Source organism: Serinus canaria, chromosome 1, assembly GCF_022539315.1.
Source record: "Serinus canaria isolate serCan28SL12 chromosome 1, serCan2020, whole genome shotgun sequence".
NCBI lineage: Eukaryota > Metazoa > Chordata > Aves > Passeriformes > Fringillidae > Serinus > Serinus canaria.
The window spans coordinates 4,390,815-4,405,096 of record NC_066313.1 but is presented as its reverse complement, the minus strand read 5'-3'; the positions used below and the strand labels follow the sequence as shown (position 1 = coordinate 4,405,096).

The window sequence follows — 14,282 nt, the reverse complement described above, 5'->3', positions numbered from 1 at the left end:
TCCTGGCAGAGCATACCTTTGGCACTTCTAACTTCATCGTTTATTTTTGGGTTGAAATTTTCCCTGGCAGATGTGGGCCACTGCCTGATCCTGTTTCCGTTTTAGATTTCATTCAAGCTGTCACAACAGTTCTCAAGAACAAGTCAAATGGAGAAAGCATAATATATCAAAATTTTAAAAAATTTTAGCCAGCTTTTCTGTAATTTCTTAGTGTGTTAGAACAGAACCTTAAAATTTGGCAGGGAAGAACAGATTTTGTGTCAGGGCCAATCTGCCTTTTGACACACTTTTAAGATGTGACCAGATTCTAAGTCATTGAAGAAGCTCATTGAGCCACTATGACTTAACCATGCTATCTCATGCTTTAAGTCCTTTCTGGAAGTAATATAATGCTCATTCTGTATGTAAGAGAAATGACAGTCTGAATGGAAAGTAAGTAGTTTAACCTAGCTCAGAATCTTTTCTCAGCTCAGAATAGCGTTTGGGAAGAGAAAATTCTGATGAGGGGGAACTTGTTGCTTTGAGAGAAGTCTGGTTACCTTGTATGAGGAAAATCAGATTTTTTTCTTCATGGTTTGATAATAAGAGTCTTATTTTAAACTCTGGAGTTGTGATGAAGTTAACACTATTTAATTTTCTTTTTCTGAGAGGTTGGATTTTTGTGCCAATATATGGGTTCAGTGAAAAGGAATTCTGCCTGCTTATTAAAGTGTGTTTTGTTGCTAGCATCTCAGGTTTTATAATTGTCGTTGTATTTTAATGGGAGAGGTATCAATTTTTTTTCTGCACCGAAGTGTTTTATTATGTATTTAAGGGTTTAAGATTATATAAAACATTATTTCAAAACCACACATATGGGCCGTAAATATTTCATGATCATAAACAGCATCAAGGGAACAATGGTTTTAAATATCCCTGTGGATTCCTTGTAGCTGGAGGATGTGTGTAAACTTCTGAGAAAATTCAGATTTCCTCCCCTGTTTGGCCACAGTTCCCTGCATTCTCCAGAGCACATTCCCAATGCGCTTCTTTTAGTGCAACTTTAGCAATTTCACCTCAGCTGAGCTGGTAAGGAGGAGGATTTGTTTTATTCAAAGGTAATCAGTCAGTTATCACAGGAGCATTGCATCTGCTTCAGCAGAACTCTGCTCACTTAGGCAAATATTTCATCATTTTGGTGGGGGGTCACGACATTAAATGGATGGATTGTAAAGCTGCATGTAGGTCCTTTCATGTTAAATGTAGATGCAATGACTGTATTTTTTTATACTCTAACATTATGTTAAAGTTAGTTATTACAAAAGTTTGACTCTGACTGGTGTTTAAAACTTTTGGAATTTTGCTTCTTTAGTTTAAATGTGTCCAGTCTTTCCTTCCAGTTTTGTATCCTGATTTTTAAATTATATGAGCTAAAGTAATCTAGAATTTTTGAGGACTCTCTGTTCTGCAGTCATTGCTTTGTTTTAAAACACAGTGCTCCTAAACCCCTGGAGATAGTGATTGATGGCATTTGTGATGTTCTTTGGGAGCTCAAGCATCAGTTGTATTAGTCAACTTGGCAGATGTTAGGCTCTGAAAGGAATACTCAAAGAATGTAATTTTAGTCTTCTGATCGGGGTACTTAGATTATAGTTCTGGGCTCAGTGCATACTTGAGTGAAAAGAAGTCAGCTTTCAGCTCGGATGCTGAGGAACTGGAAGTGCCATTGATTTTCTGTCAGTGCTTGTGCTCCCCAGATAATGCCTGATGATGATTTTTATAAACACTCAGAGTTCTTATTTTTGTAACTTTCTCTAACTGTCTGCTTTCCAGTGACATTTGTAAATCACTTGAGTCTGCTGTGTAAACACTAATATTCTATCTTTTAAACTTCAGTGGATGCTTGTTTGGGTCATTCCTGTTTTAAACTGTGACTTGAAAATGTTAAGAGAAATTACTGTGGAGCGTGAATTTACATTTGGCAGAGGTGGTGTTCTCAGGAAAAAAAAATAACAGTTACCACTGGTTAAAGATGACAACATCAGTAGTTCTCTCAACTATCATCTAAGTTTCGTGGAAGTTAACAAACTTGGGTTTTTTATTATTGGTCACAATACAGTGCCTGAAATATGCTATGACTTTAATTTTTTTGTGCTAACTGGACTTCAATTTTAAGCATCTGAAAAACGAACCCATATTTCAGACCAATTAAAAACAACAACCAAAACATATGAGTACAGGAGCTGTTGGACGGCTGTTTTCTTAAGAACATGTATTGACCAACTGGTCATCAGTATTGCACAGTTAGAGAAATCTTTTCCAAGCTTCAGTTGGGGGCAGACAGTTTACATAGTATCTGCTGGAGAAAGGGAAAGTAAGAAAAATATCTTACTTACAGTAAAACCCTTTTGATCTCCTTTTTATAGGCAGCATAAATTTTCCAAAAAATCTCAACCTTTTTGTTTGTTTGATGCATCTTCTCTTGTAAGAGCTGTGTGAATGCAGAACTGTGAAAGCCAAGGTTATATGACTGTGGAAGCTGTACTATTATGACATTCGTTGACATAGCAGCAAAATAACAATTATTGTAAGCGTAGTATTTGGAAGGATTCTAAGGATACTTGTTTGCATTGCTTCATTTCCAAAGACGGATTTTCCAGTTTCCATAAGAAGGAAGTCTGTAGGAGAGAGACCATGAACTATTCTTCAACTGCTAAAATCAGGCAATCATCAATGCTGAACTTGGTATTAGGAAACAACAATTTCTGAGTATTGGGCGTATCTCTGTCTTTCAGCAGAGATGGGAAGAGAGAGGTGACCTGGGAAAATGTGGTGGTGCTGGGAGATATCTCCCAGAGCACAGCGCAGATACCCACTCCAGCTGGTTTTGAAATCATCCTTCTCCTTGGCTGCCTTCCCTTTCTGAGTTCTTTCTTGCATTTTATTCCACATCTCCCCTGATCTGCAGTTCCTCACCCCTCTTCCTTTCTAATGCAGTTTACAAACTCAGGCTGAAGTCTGATTATTATAATCTAAAATTTTGAGAGTAAGTTGTTCTCCTAACTGCAGGTGCAATGTTACCTTGCCTGCTCTACTTTGTCATGCCTTTACCCTCTGCAGGTACAATTCCAAAATGCCATAAAATAATCCACGTTCAGTTCTGTTCCTTTCCCTGGTGTAGCACTGTATTAGTCTTCATCCAAACCAGCTCTGTGAAGTAGCTGAGCGTGTGGCTGAATTTATGCTAGAATTTAAACATGCTTGGGTTGCACTGGACCTTGACTGTCAGGGTGAAATTCCATCCCATTGCTGGCTGGGGGTGGAGCACCCAGACCAAAACAAGCTAATGGTGAATTACCAGAAGGGGCAGGACAGGGAGCTGTCCAAGATGGTGCTGGAACCAAGAAGAAAGGAGAGATGGGACATGGAGAGTTACCACTCTTTTTGGGCTGTTTTTGGTTTTGGCGAGCTCCAGCAGTTGTGGATGTTGGGATGAAGATGGAAAATACATTAATACCCTGGACTTTTAAAATTCTGATACATGTGATTGTATCTGCCATGTCTGTTAATCATCACAGGGTTTTGTATTTAACTCTTACCTTGAGCAAAAGTGGCATTCTGGTCCTTTCATGTCCTTACAATGTGCTGACCTTCTGCTTCTGACAGCTTCATTATCCAGCTCCTTATCAGATTTCTTGGATTCTATGGGAGTGGTGCAACATCTTACTGAGTACCTTAAAAGCAAGGCCTCTCATATGCTAGACTCACTTCACTTTCCTTGCTCTTCTTCAAAAGGCATGGGCATCCTGTCATAAATGCAAACAGCCAGGGTAGCATTCCTTCCAAAATTAAGGCTGCATACAGAGGGGAAGACATTGTGCCTCCAAAAACCAAAGAGAGTTTAAGATGCAAGTAGTAGAACAGAGAGTAAGCAGGTGTGATGTGGATTTTTTCACCCTGAGTTTGGTTTTGGGAGGCCTGGGGAGAGGGAATTGATGTCTTTCAATTTAAATTGATTTAAATTTCAATTTAAACTGATCTCTTTGAATTTAAAGAAAATGTTGTTTTCTCTGAGTGCCTAAGTTGTTTGTTGGGAGCCATGAAGATTTTAAGCTCAGTCTTGGAGCTTGCTTTGTTCCAAACTATCACCTAGGAGGCTTTTTTCATATTTCCATCTTAAGAAATGATAACTGGAGCATTTCTTCAGCACACTTGCACAGTAGTGCTCTTTTAAAATGGTATCATGATTTTTGAAGCTCTTTTTGGAAGATAGTTAACTAGAACAGCTTCACCTATTTACCTAAGGTGAGGCCTGCAGCTGCTTCTCTCAGAAACAGATAATTTTTTTAACCCGCACAAGTTTCCTATTGAAATGAGGAGTATTTGCCCTCCAGTAGGTTTTCTTATCTGTATTTTTTTCATTCCCTGACCACTGACAAGTAATTCAAAACCTTTGATTCAATGAGGAGGTGGTAGGTTGTTTCCTTTGACTTATGGTAGCTATTTGTCAGGAATTAGTTTTATATATTTAGCCAACTACTTTTTCATTCCCTTTGTATTTCTGCATGGAGGGAATTCTGAAGTTTACTGGAAAGAATGAAGATAGACGAAATCCTTCTGGTTCTTTCCAGCAGACCTTCTTATATACCATTCTTTGGAGAAAGGCAACCAAGTTGCATTCAGACCAGTGAGAGTCCCTGTACTCACTTTGAATTGGAATTTTAGACTAATTAAGCAAAATAATTTGATGCAGTTTAAAATTGGAATATTTTTAATACATCTGTGGATCTTTGGCTGCATGTATGTCTCTTAAGTTTGTAAACTTGGCCCAAAGCATAGAATTGAAAACCTGGGAGTCAACCAAATCTTCCCACACAGAACCCCCACACCAGATGCATCAAAGGGCCACCTTAGGTATACTTTACATGGACGGTAGAAAGTTTGATATTATGTCAGTGTTTATTTGAGCAGTGGCTTAGTCTTTGGAAATGTGACCTGTGTAAGCTGTTTGCAGGTCAAAATAGCAGTGTGAGGTTTTGGACAGTCTATTTTACTAATCACATTTTATGCCTGCTTGCTTTTACAGATGTTTCCAAGGAGTAACAACCACCTGTTGTTGTTCAACAACTGTGACTCTTTTGCTCAGTAGATAACCTAGGTTTTTATGGCAAAGAATGTAGATGATGGAAGGAATTTTGAAGTAGGAGTTACTATGCACACCTGCCTGTGGGCACTGAACAAAATCTGATTGTCATGATGAATAAACATGCAAATCTAAAGCTGGTTTAGCTTCATTTCAGTCATGCAATTTTAAAGATTGCATCATCTGTTCTAGAAATTCCCTGCAGCTCAACACACTTGGAGTCTCCCTTCCTGTGGGTAGTAACAAAAAAACCCACTTGTTTTTTTCTTTTTCTTCTCACACCCAAATTATTTTGTGGTAATTGGTAGGTTTTCATGTCTTCCGAGCAGTTTAGGAAAAGATTGCAAAAATGTAGGAAAATAACCAGGTTTTAGTTACATGGGAGTAAGTGAAGAAGCAAAAGCAAGCCAAGGCAGTTATCTTACCTAGTGAGACCTCTGAACAAACTTTAACAGAAATGTAGAGGAGTCATTTCTGGAAAGAGTAAAACTGTGGCCCCTAAGTGCTGTATATAGATGGGACTTCTGTTTCCATCAAGTGTTATTTTACCTGTCTTTTATATGAACCTTGCTGTTGGCACTTTCTGAACTGAAGTTAGTTTTCACCTATTGGATAGGGGTTGCATGGAGAATGGAAACACGGTTTAATCACAGCAGCAAGCACCCATTTGGTTCTCAAACTGTGTAGAGAGTGATGGCATAGTAGTGTACATACAAACACAGGTCATGGAGTCGTTTAGGTTGGAGAAGACCTTTAAGATCATCAAGCCCAACTGTTAATGCTGCCAAGTCCCCCTTTAAACCATGTCCCTAAGTGCCCCATCTGCACATCTTTTAAATATCTTCAGGGTTCACAAATAGATGATGGAAGCTAAAGAAAATATGATGTTGATTTTGTTCAGCTGAGAAATGCTCTATTACTGAAGTCTGGACTCTGCTTCCCACTGTACTCTCACTAAAAAAATGCAATTCTTGTTACTCTGAGTGTTTTTTACTATATAACGTTGAGAGAATAGCAGGAAAGTTGGAGTGTTAATTCTTATTCCACTTACTAAAAGCAGTAATTAATAGTTTTCAATATCTCTCTTTCTCCAGGCACGCAAACAAATGGCCTGGACTTTCAAAAGCAGCCTGTGCCTGTCGGAGGAGCAATCTCTACAGCCCAGGCCCAGGCCTTCCTTGGGCACCTTCATCAGGTAAGAGAAGAGACATTTCAAACAGAGGAGACTCAGCTGCCCTGGTGTGTTCCATGTTCTCTCTTTCTGTGAATGACGGGGAGCCATTTATTAGAACATAAATCTGGGTACACCACCCTGGTTAACGAGCGTGGATGGGAAAAATCCTAATTGTGGCATTCATTTCATTGCACTAGGCTGCAGACCAAGATAGGGTGAGACCTCTTTGGGAGAAACCAACAAATCACATTTTTGGGGACTTGAGAATGCCTAAATGTTGTGGTGTGGTTTTGAGTAGGTTTTTTGTTTGTTTGCTTTGTTGTTGTTGTTTTAACCTTAATAGAGAGACCACATTGAAAGGCAAGAAAAAATTTAAATTTTTTTAGGAAAGGATTGTATTGGCCCAATGGCTGCCAAGGTTCCAAAACTGTCACTTTTCTAGCTAAAAACACTCTTACAGATTAACTAGAAAGTTGATTGTACTTACTAAGCATATATGTATGGCTTGTGAGGTTTTCTTTTTTTACAAAAAAGTTATTTCAGTGACCTGTTTGTCAGATGATATTCAGACTTCCAATACTATCCTTCTGTTCTGCTGCTGCTGTGTTTAGGGAATCAAAGCTGAACTTCAGATGCAGGCTGAAGCAAAATGGGGCATCCCTAGGTGAAGAGAAGTATAAGGGGCATTTTTTTGTAGTTTTTTTATCTGTTCGCACTTGATGTATGAAAACAAATGTCCTAATTTCTTTCCCTTCCTCTGCACCAAGTTAAACTTTAAAATACTGTACCTAATTGGATGACCTTGAATGTTTGAGGTCTGAGGTTGCACAGTTATTGTGATATAATTGAAGTACTGAAGCTTTTATGCCCTCTTTTAAGAGCTCTGAACTGCCGTTTTATTGTATGGAACATTCCACACGTCTTGTCACATAATTGCAATTTTCCTAGCAGATTGGTTTATATAGGACTAAGGGAGTGCCACTGTTTGAATTTGCTGAACCAATAGGCTGTTGTAGGCTGCCTTTATGTGGAGAGAAGCTGACTAGTTTTTATGGCTTGCCAGTGTGTGTTTAACATGGAGACAGATACAGCTGTTCTGCAGAATTCTGTTTGTTTTAGTCTCCGTTTTGTTCTGTAGATTGACCCAGGACAGTAATTGGGTTTTGCACAGTGCTTTATCCTGCTTTGGAAATTTATTTATTTAAACAGTTGTCAGGATCTTTATAACTTCATGTTTGATAAAGTGTGATTCATTTCTTGAAATTGGTTCAAAGGAAAATCTCAGGTATTCTTTTATTCACCTGCAGGTGTGTGGGAATCTATTGTCAATCTGTCCTCTGGTAGAGAGGCTGCTGTTAGTGGGGTGTTATTCAACCTTAACACACAGTGCTTTGCTCTAGACTAATGCAAAATACTGGGCTGTAGGCAGCATTCAGCATTTCTAATTTGGAAATGTTGGCTGTGTGGTGAAAGGGATGTCCAAATTGCATTCACAGAGATTTTCAGGAATGTGCTGTACCTGAGCAATCAATATGTATTTGTAGTCTTTTATGTGGTGTTTGTAATTTTAAAGTATTATTTTGAGTATATCATTTGGATGTCAGGGTGGTGTTATTTAGGCTATTCTCTGCTGTTAATCCATGGTAAAAGCACAGATTACATTGACTGTGTCAAACTATATTTTGCTTCTGATGAGGAGGGGCTTTTCTGGGAGTGTTTGCTTTGATGTAGATCATGCTTACTATGTCTAGTACCTTCATCTAAAGCAGTAGGAAATATTTCCAAGGTTGCCTGTTCAAAATATTTAGTTATTAATTTCATGTGCTGCAGTTTTTCCTGTGCCTGAAAATACGTGGGCTTTTCTATGTGGGGACCATATAGAGGTCCTCCATCGAGAGGCAATAGTGCTACATTTTGCTTTGCTTTATTGTATCCTTACATGTCACCTGGTTTTCAAATGAGCAGTGGTTTTCAAACATGTCCAGAGATGGAATTCTCTACAGGCTGTTACTCTGACCTTTGAAAGCGTTGGTAATTAATTGCAGAACATTCCTTCTTTATAACTGGGGGTGCTGGTAGAAACAAGGCGAGACTGATTCAAATGGGTTTCAGTAAATGAAGAGATACATTTTTTGTACATTTTCCTCATTAGAGATAAACAAGCACTCCCAAAATCTCCCTTTTTGAATCATCCATTTTCCTTGCTGCTCACCCACAAAACCACCTTTGGGCCCGTTAATAACAAACATCGAATTCAAGTTTTAAATATACCTAAATCAATACAGCCTTTGTAAAGTGTCTCCAGTGCTCTGCATTGAGATCTTCTTTTCAGTGGCTGAGGGCTGCAAATACTTGAATGGGTTAATTTGAGGGAGTGTGTTTATGCTCTGGGTTCTGTGCTGTGCACGTGCTTGCTCATATCAGAAAGCTGACGAGTGCAGTGTTGGGGTAAGACCCGTTCTGAAATGGGAGTAGGATGACGATAAGTAGAGCTTAATGCCCTGCCCTGGAGCCTGGATTTTTCCAGCAGGAATAGGACTAGTTGGCATGTCCAGTTCAATATGTTCTGTTTCAACTCCATCCATAATATCTACATCCTTAGGCAGGGATACCTTCACTAAGAGGCAGATAAACAACATCGTGAAAGAGTCTTCCACATCTGTTTCAGCCTGGAGTACAACCCCTATTCCACTGATTCAGGTGTTAGAAGGGCATGCTCTGTTCTTGGGGGAGTTTTTTTGGAATGCGGGTGGGGAGATTGTTCTTTTTACATTATTAGTTTTCTGTGGATTCTACATTATTTCATTTCCATTTTTGCACTGTTGTAGGTCCAGCTCGCTGGAACAAGTTTACAGGCTGCTGCTCAGTCCTTAAATGTACAGGTAAAGACAGTTACCTTCTGCTGCTCATCCTTCTCTCATCCCAAACAGCATCAGTAGAGATAGTTCTTAACCTATGATACATTACTCAGTTTTTTCAGTCTGACTGGTTCGGCAAGTGATAGGTATGAAGGAATAACACTTCTACAACTGTAAATCAGGTTCAGGATTCGTAAGCATTCAGGCTCTGGAGTTGTTTAAAACATGGAGTGACCATAACTTCATGCTGAATTTTAGTCAGGTGTGGTATCGTGCAAGCCTTAAAGCTCCAGGAATATTTCATGTTCTTCTGTTTACTAACTTGCTTGAAACATGTAGTGAGTATTATTTTGCAGTTTGTCCTTCCTTCTGGTAACTAAATATAGGAATATAACGTAGCATTAACTATATAATGTGTCTAGTTCAGACTGCTTCTGTAAATAACACACAGCTATTTCAAAGTCAGAGTAATTGTTGTTTAATAATGTACGTGAGACAGCAAAGCTTTCAAACTTTCCTATGATGCTGAACACTTCAGTTTATCTGTTAACATTCTACTTCCTCTCTGTACTATATTGAGGGGCAAGGGATGCAGTTTTATTGAAAACTGGTTTCAGTATTGCATGTTATTAAAGAATGTAGGTAGTGCATTACATGAAATGCAATAGAATGTGGACCCACTTATACATAATAACAATTTGGAAAGAAGAGGAGGTATAGTGACCTTCCTTTCTAAGAGGAAGGAGGCAGAAAATTGCCTTGGTTGCCATGGTAAACTTCCATCCCTGAGAGAGATGTTGGCAAACAGGCTGTATCTCCAGTGCAGAATGTTTACAGTCCTGTGCTGTAATTATCGTTCAATGACTGGCAGAATTAATCAGAGCCTTTATGTTAATTAGCCTGCTCTGCAGTCCCCAAAACAGGTGGTGGAAAATATGCAAATCTATGCAGAATTGTAATGTTCTGCATAACCAGTTTTAATTATCATAAAACTCTCTCCCCCTCTTCATGCACTTGCATTTCCTCCCTCATGTCTTCACAATTTCTTCCTTTAAAAAAAAAAAAAAAAACAACCAAACCACAAAAATAAATCAAAATAAATTTGAATCTTTTAAAATAAAACATTCAATTAAATAAATGCACTGAGTATTTAAAAGCACTGTATATATTATATATCTTGCTGTAGGTAGAGAAACCTTTGAGGATTTTTCAAAAAGGTTCTGTATAAGCCAACAATATGATGACTTAGAGGTACAGGATGGAGATAGAGAAAATGGAAACACAATCTCCTTTCCCTTGTTCCATTGTTCAGGATTTTAGGCAATGAATAATTTTAACAACCTTCTCTTTCTTCATGGTGAAAGGTAGCGTCAGCTTCAGTTGCACAGTGTAAAATTTAAGTGGGACCTGAAAATAATGTCAGAGAGTTACAGGAGACCAGAGAGTCTCTTTGTTTTGTTTAAGATGCATTACCTGCAGACATGTTTCAGCAATCGTAGCTGAGATGGTGGGCACACAGAGCCATTGCTTAAACACACTCTTAAAATAAACCCAAGGGCTTTCGTATGCAGATGAAAGATTTTTATTGTGCAGTGTTAAGATAGCAGCGTCATACATTAACATCTGTTTTACACTATAAAGAGTTGTATTTTTTTTTGACTAGTCTAAATCTAATGAAGAATCTGGGGACTCTCAGCAGCCAAGCCAGCCTTCCCAGCAGCCTTCAGTGCAGGCGGCCATACCCCAGACCCAGCTCATGCTGGCCGGAGGACAGATCACCGGGGTAAGAGTTACCCAGGGATGCTGCAGTCCCACACAGGTATTATTGACGGGCACTGCAACTGCCTTTAATGTAGTTTGAACTTCAATGGAAGGGGCAACAGAAAATATTTGGCTAGAAAAATAAGCAGACTGTAATATTTGGGGTTTGTCACTTGGTATTTGCTTCTGAACATCAACAAAAAAGAATTCTTTTCTCTGTTCTCGGTATCCCTTTTGACCCTGCAATGAAATTAAAACCTGTTGTTTTACAACAGTTACAAATGAGACAGTCACTGATGTCATAAAGAGAAATTTTTTTGTTTTTCAAGATTAAAATGAGGCATGGGAGACCAAGACTGAATCATATAGCTGGGTGAAGAGCAAAAATTATGGGAATTGTTAATTTTTCCTCTTTTCAAACACATTTCTTTTCAAGTAACTCTATTAGTACTTTCCTTAAGCCTGTTGAACCCTTTTATTCTAACCTACTCATTTTGAGGGGTTTTTAATTGCAACACTTTGGGAGTATATATGGGATAATTGTTGGTTTACACTTTCTAGTGTTTCTGAATTGTTTTAAAGGCTTTCAGTCATTTCAAAAAAGAGCAAGTGTTGTGAATGGGCTGGTTAAAGAATTTGCTTCCTCATAATCAGCTTTGCAGTATAAGGGTTTGTGTGTTAATAAGCTTAGGGCAGTCGCTCTGACAATATATTTATGAATTGAAGTGTTAGGTTAGATCATCCCTACACTTGCATAAAATGACTCCTTAATCTCAGGCTCAATTGTTAAATCTTCTCCTATGTTACTATGTAAATAAACATCCTATTTAGTTTTCAGTTAAGTACTGAAAGTTTTAAAAGTGAGACTGTTTCGATATGTTGTTAAAACCTGGCATATTTTATTTTTTGTATTCTCAGAAAATACTGGTTTGTTTTAATTCCTGATTGTCTGCTGTAGTGAAACATTCAAAACTCCAGGCCTATGCAGATACGGGTTGTAGTAAATATGGGCATCAAGATTAATTTACATGTAAAGGAGAGACTGCTGCCACCTGTTCCACAGAGATAATGTGTGCTTGGGAAAGGGAAGGGATGTAAAGTTGCCAACTCTATTCTATTAAAAAAAAAAAAAAAAAAGGCAGATGGGGAGACTTGGAGAGAAACAAATGGAGCTCATGTTCTTTACTTATATCTTAGGGCATAATGGAAATGATGGAATATGGCAGGGATTCATGCTAATGTGAAGCAGCTGGGGCGTTATCAGTTTGTTCAGTAGCCATAGCCAGCATTCCTGCTTCACATTCATCTGGCTAATCACTTGCTGTTCTGCTGGGTGTAAATTTCCTTTCAAATCCTGGCAATACTGATTCTTTTCTTTTGCTTGCTGCTTAATTGCTTTTTCCCTGAAACTCCTGGTAAAGTTGTGAGGAAAACTTTGGAGCAGAGTTAGGTTCTGTAGGTTCCAGTAAGTGCAAATGTTGGTGGTGGTGATGCAGTTTGGTTTGTGTCAGGCCTGTGGTAGGTTGGTTCCCATACTGTATCGAGTAGCCAGCTGTCCTTCCTTAAGGCCAGAGCCCTCAGCCAGTTAGTGGAATAGCCCTAGGATTGCCTGGTTAACATAAGTAGTACTGAGCTATCTTAATGACTTTGTAGCTGAAGTGGCTCTTCCCATTATTAATGGCTGTGTTTTCTAATTGTTTATAGCTCACGTTGACGCCAGCCCAGCAACAGTTATTGCTCCAACAGGCGCAGGCCCAGTTGCTGGCGGCTGCAGTGCAGCACTCAGCCAGTCAGCAGCACAGCGCTGCTGGTGCCACCATCTCGGCCTCTGCTGCAACGCCGATGACGCAGATCCCTCTATCTCAGCCAATACAGATTGCACAGGTGAGCCTTGAGGCTTGAGAGGGTGGAAAACAAAAGAGGTTTTTGACTGATTGCACCATTCGAATAAAATTTGTTGTTCCTTGCTCAGTGAGTTGCTAGAGTCCTCGAGTATTGTTAGTCTTTCCTCGTGCATCGTTGGATGATGAGGTTGAAGTTTGATAGTCTTAGCAAGGAGTGTGTGCCAGCTGCTCCTCAGTTCCACTGGGCTTTTGAGTTTGTACCAGAGTCTGAGTAGATGCTGTGTTTTCTGAATTTTCCTCCTTGTAGTTAGTGTGAGAAAGGAGAAAAAAAGGGTATGGAAAGGTGCCCACAGAAGTTGCACTTGTTGAGACCTGCATGGATGGGAAGTGATGCCTGCGTATCAGAAAGGATGCTTGTCAGACCCAAATAGTGCTTGTTAGAAGCAAAATGATAGAGCTGAAAAACGGTAGTTTGACTTGACCCATTCGTGCTATTTTGGCTTGGTGTTTAATGCTGCAGCTTCCATGACAAAGAATGGGCACTCCTGTGTGTCTGGAGAAAAACTTGGAGAATGAGTTTGGTGTTGGAATCTGTCCAGTCTTGTGGTCTGGTACTAAAGATTTGTCAGTTCTGAAGAACTGCTCGCTGTGGATGTTCTGCTTACTAGAACCAGTAAGGAACCTCCTGGGTCTTCCAGGACTGGCTTAATTCAGTGTGGAGATTGCAGTGCCACTAACTGTGTGCTTAGTGTATGTAGTGTGGAAAATCCTTAGACCTGTGGACAAGGATAATCAAATGTGCAGCTTAGACATCTTGAGTTCTATGAGTAGGTGATTGTCTTGCTCATGCTGAGGTCCATCTTTCCATAAATTAAAGCTCTTGGTACATAATACCAATTTTCTTAGTCTAGATGTACAAAGTGTATGGGGTATATAATCTTCAAGGTTGCTGTTTCATAGAGTGACCAAGTTCTTTAAGACTGTCTAATGCTTTCTGTTCAGGCTATTTTCTCTTGCGTTCAATAAGGATGAAGTGTCCAAAAAAATGAACATAAGGTCTGATTAAGGGCAAGAATGAACATGTTGCAATTATCTGTGAAGTCTGGTGGTGAAATGTTCAGTCCTTTACTGTGCTGGTCCACTAGCTGAATAACAACAGCCTGGCTGTGCTATCAGGTTTTCATTAGCTGAAGTGACAAACTCTTGTGGTGTTGGTCTAGAAGTTCTGACCTCTCTGGCTGTCCTTAGAGAGGCCAGTGGTGCCATCCTGTTTTTGAAAGGCGAGTGCTGATATTGCTGTGTTGGTGAGATTGCTCCCACTGAAGCTCTTGTTGCATTGTGAGAAGTCACATCACCAAGTAATACCTTTTTTAGCAAAGGAATCCACTTCACTGGCATGATGTAGAGGTGGTTGAAGGATGTAGCATTCAAGGAAACTTGTAATTCTCAAGATCATATCTCAATTTTGTTTAGACTGTCTGTAGGCAATAATACAGACAGATTTCAAGAAGAGAGTGGGCAAT

At 39.3% G+C, this 14,282-nt stretch overlaps 1 protein-coding gene across 9 annotated transcripts in view; it reads left to right on the top strand.

Annotated features, from left to right (window-relative positions):
• POU2F1 (POU class 2 homeobox 1) overlaps positions 1-14,282 on the top strand; it is a 107,055-nt gene that overhangs the window by 59,973 nt on the left and 32,800 nt on the right. For 4 of the 9 annotated variants that reach the window (XM_050971187.1, XM_050971186.1, XM_050971173.1 and 1 more), the window contains 4 exons: positions 6,217-6,317; positions 9,125-9,178; positions 10,818-10,973; positions 12,620-12,799. In XM_050971187.1, the coding sequence (XP_050827144.1) occupies positions 6,217-6,317; positions 9,125-9,178; positions 10,818-10,973; positions 12,620-12,799 (491 nt within the window). The remainder of the gene's footprint in view (positions 1-6,216; positions 6,318-9,124; positions 9,179-10,817; positions 10,974-12,619; positions 12,800-14,282) is intronic. The other 5 variants (XM_050971183.1, XM_050971179.1, XM_050971198.1 and 2 more) reach the window with 3 other exon arrangements.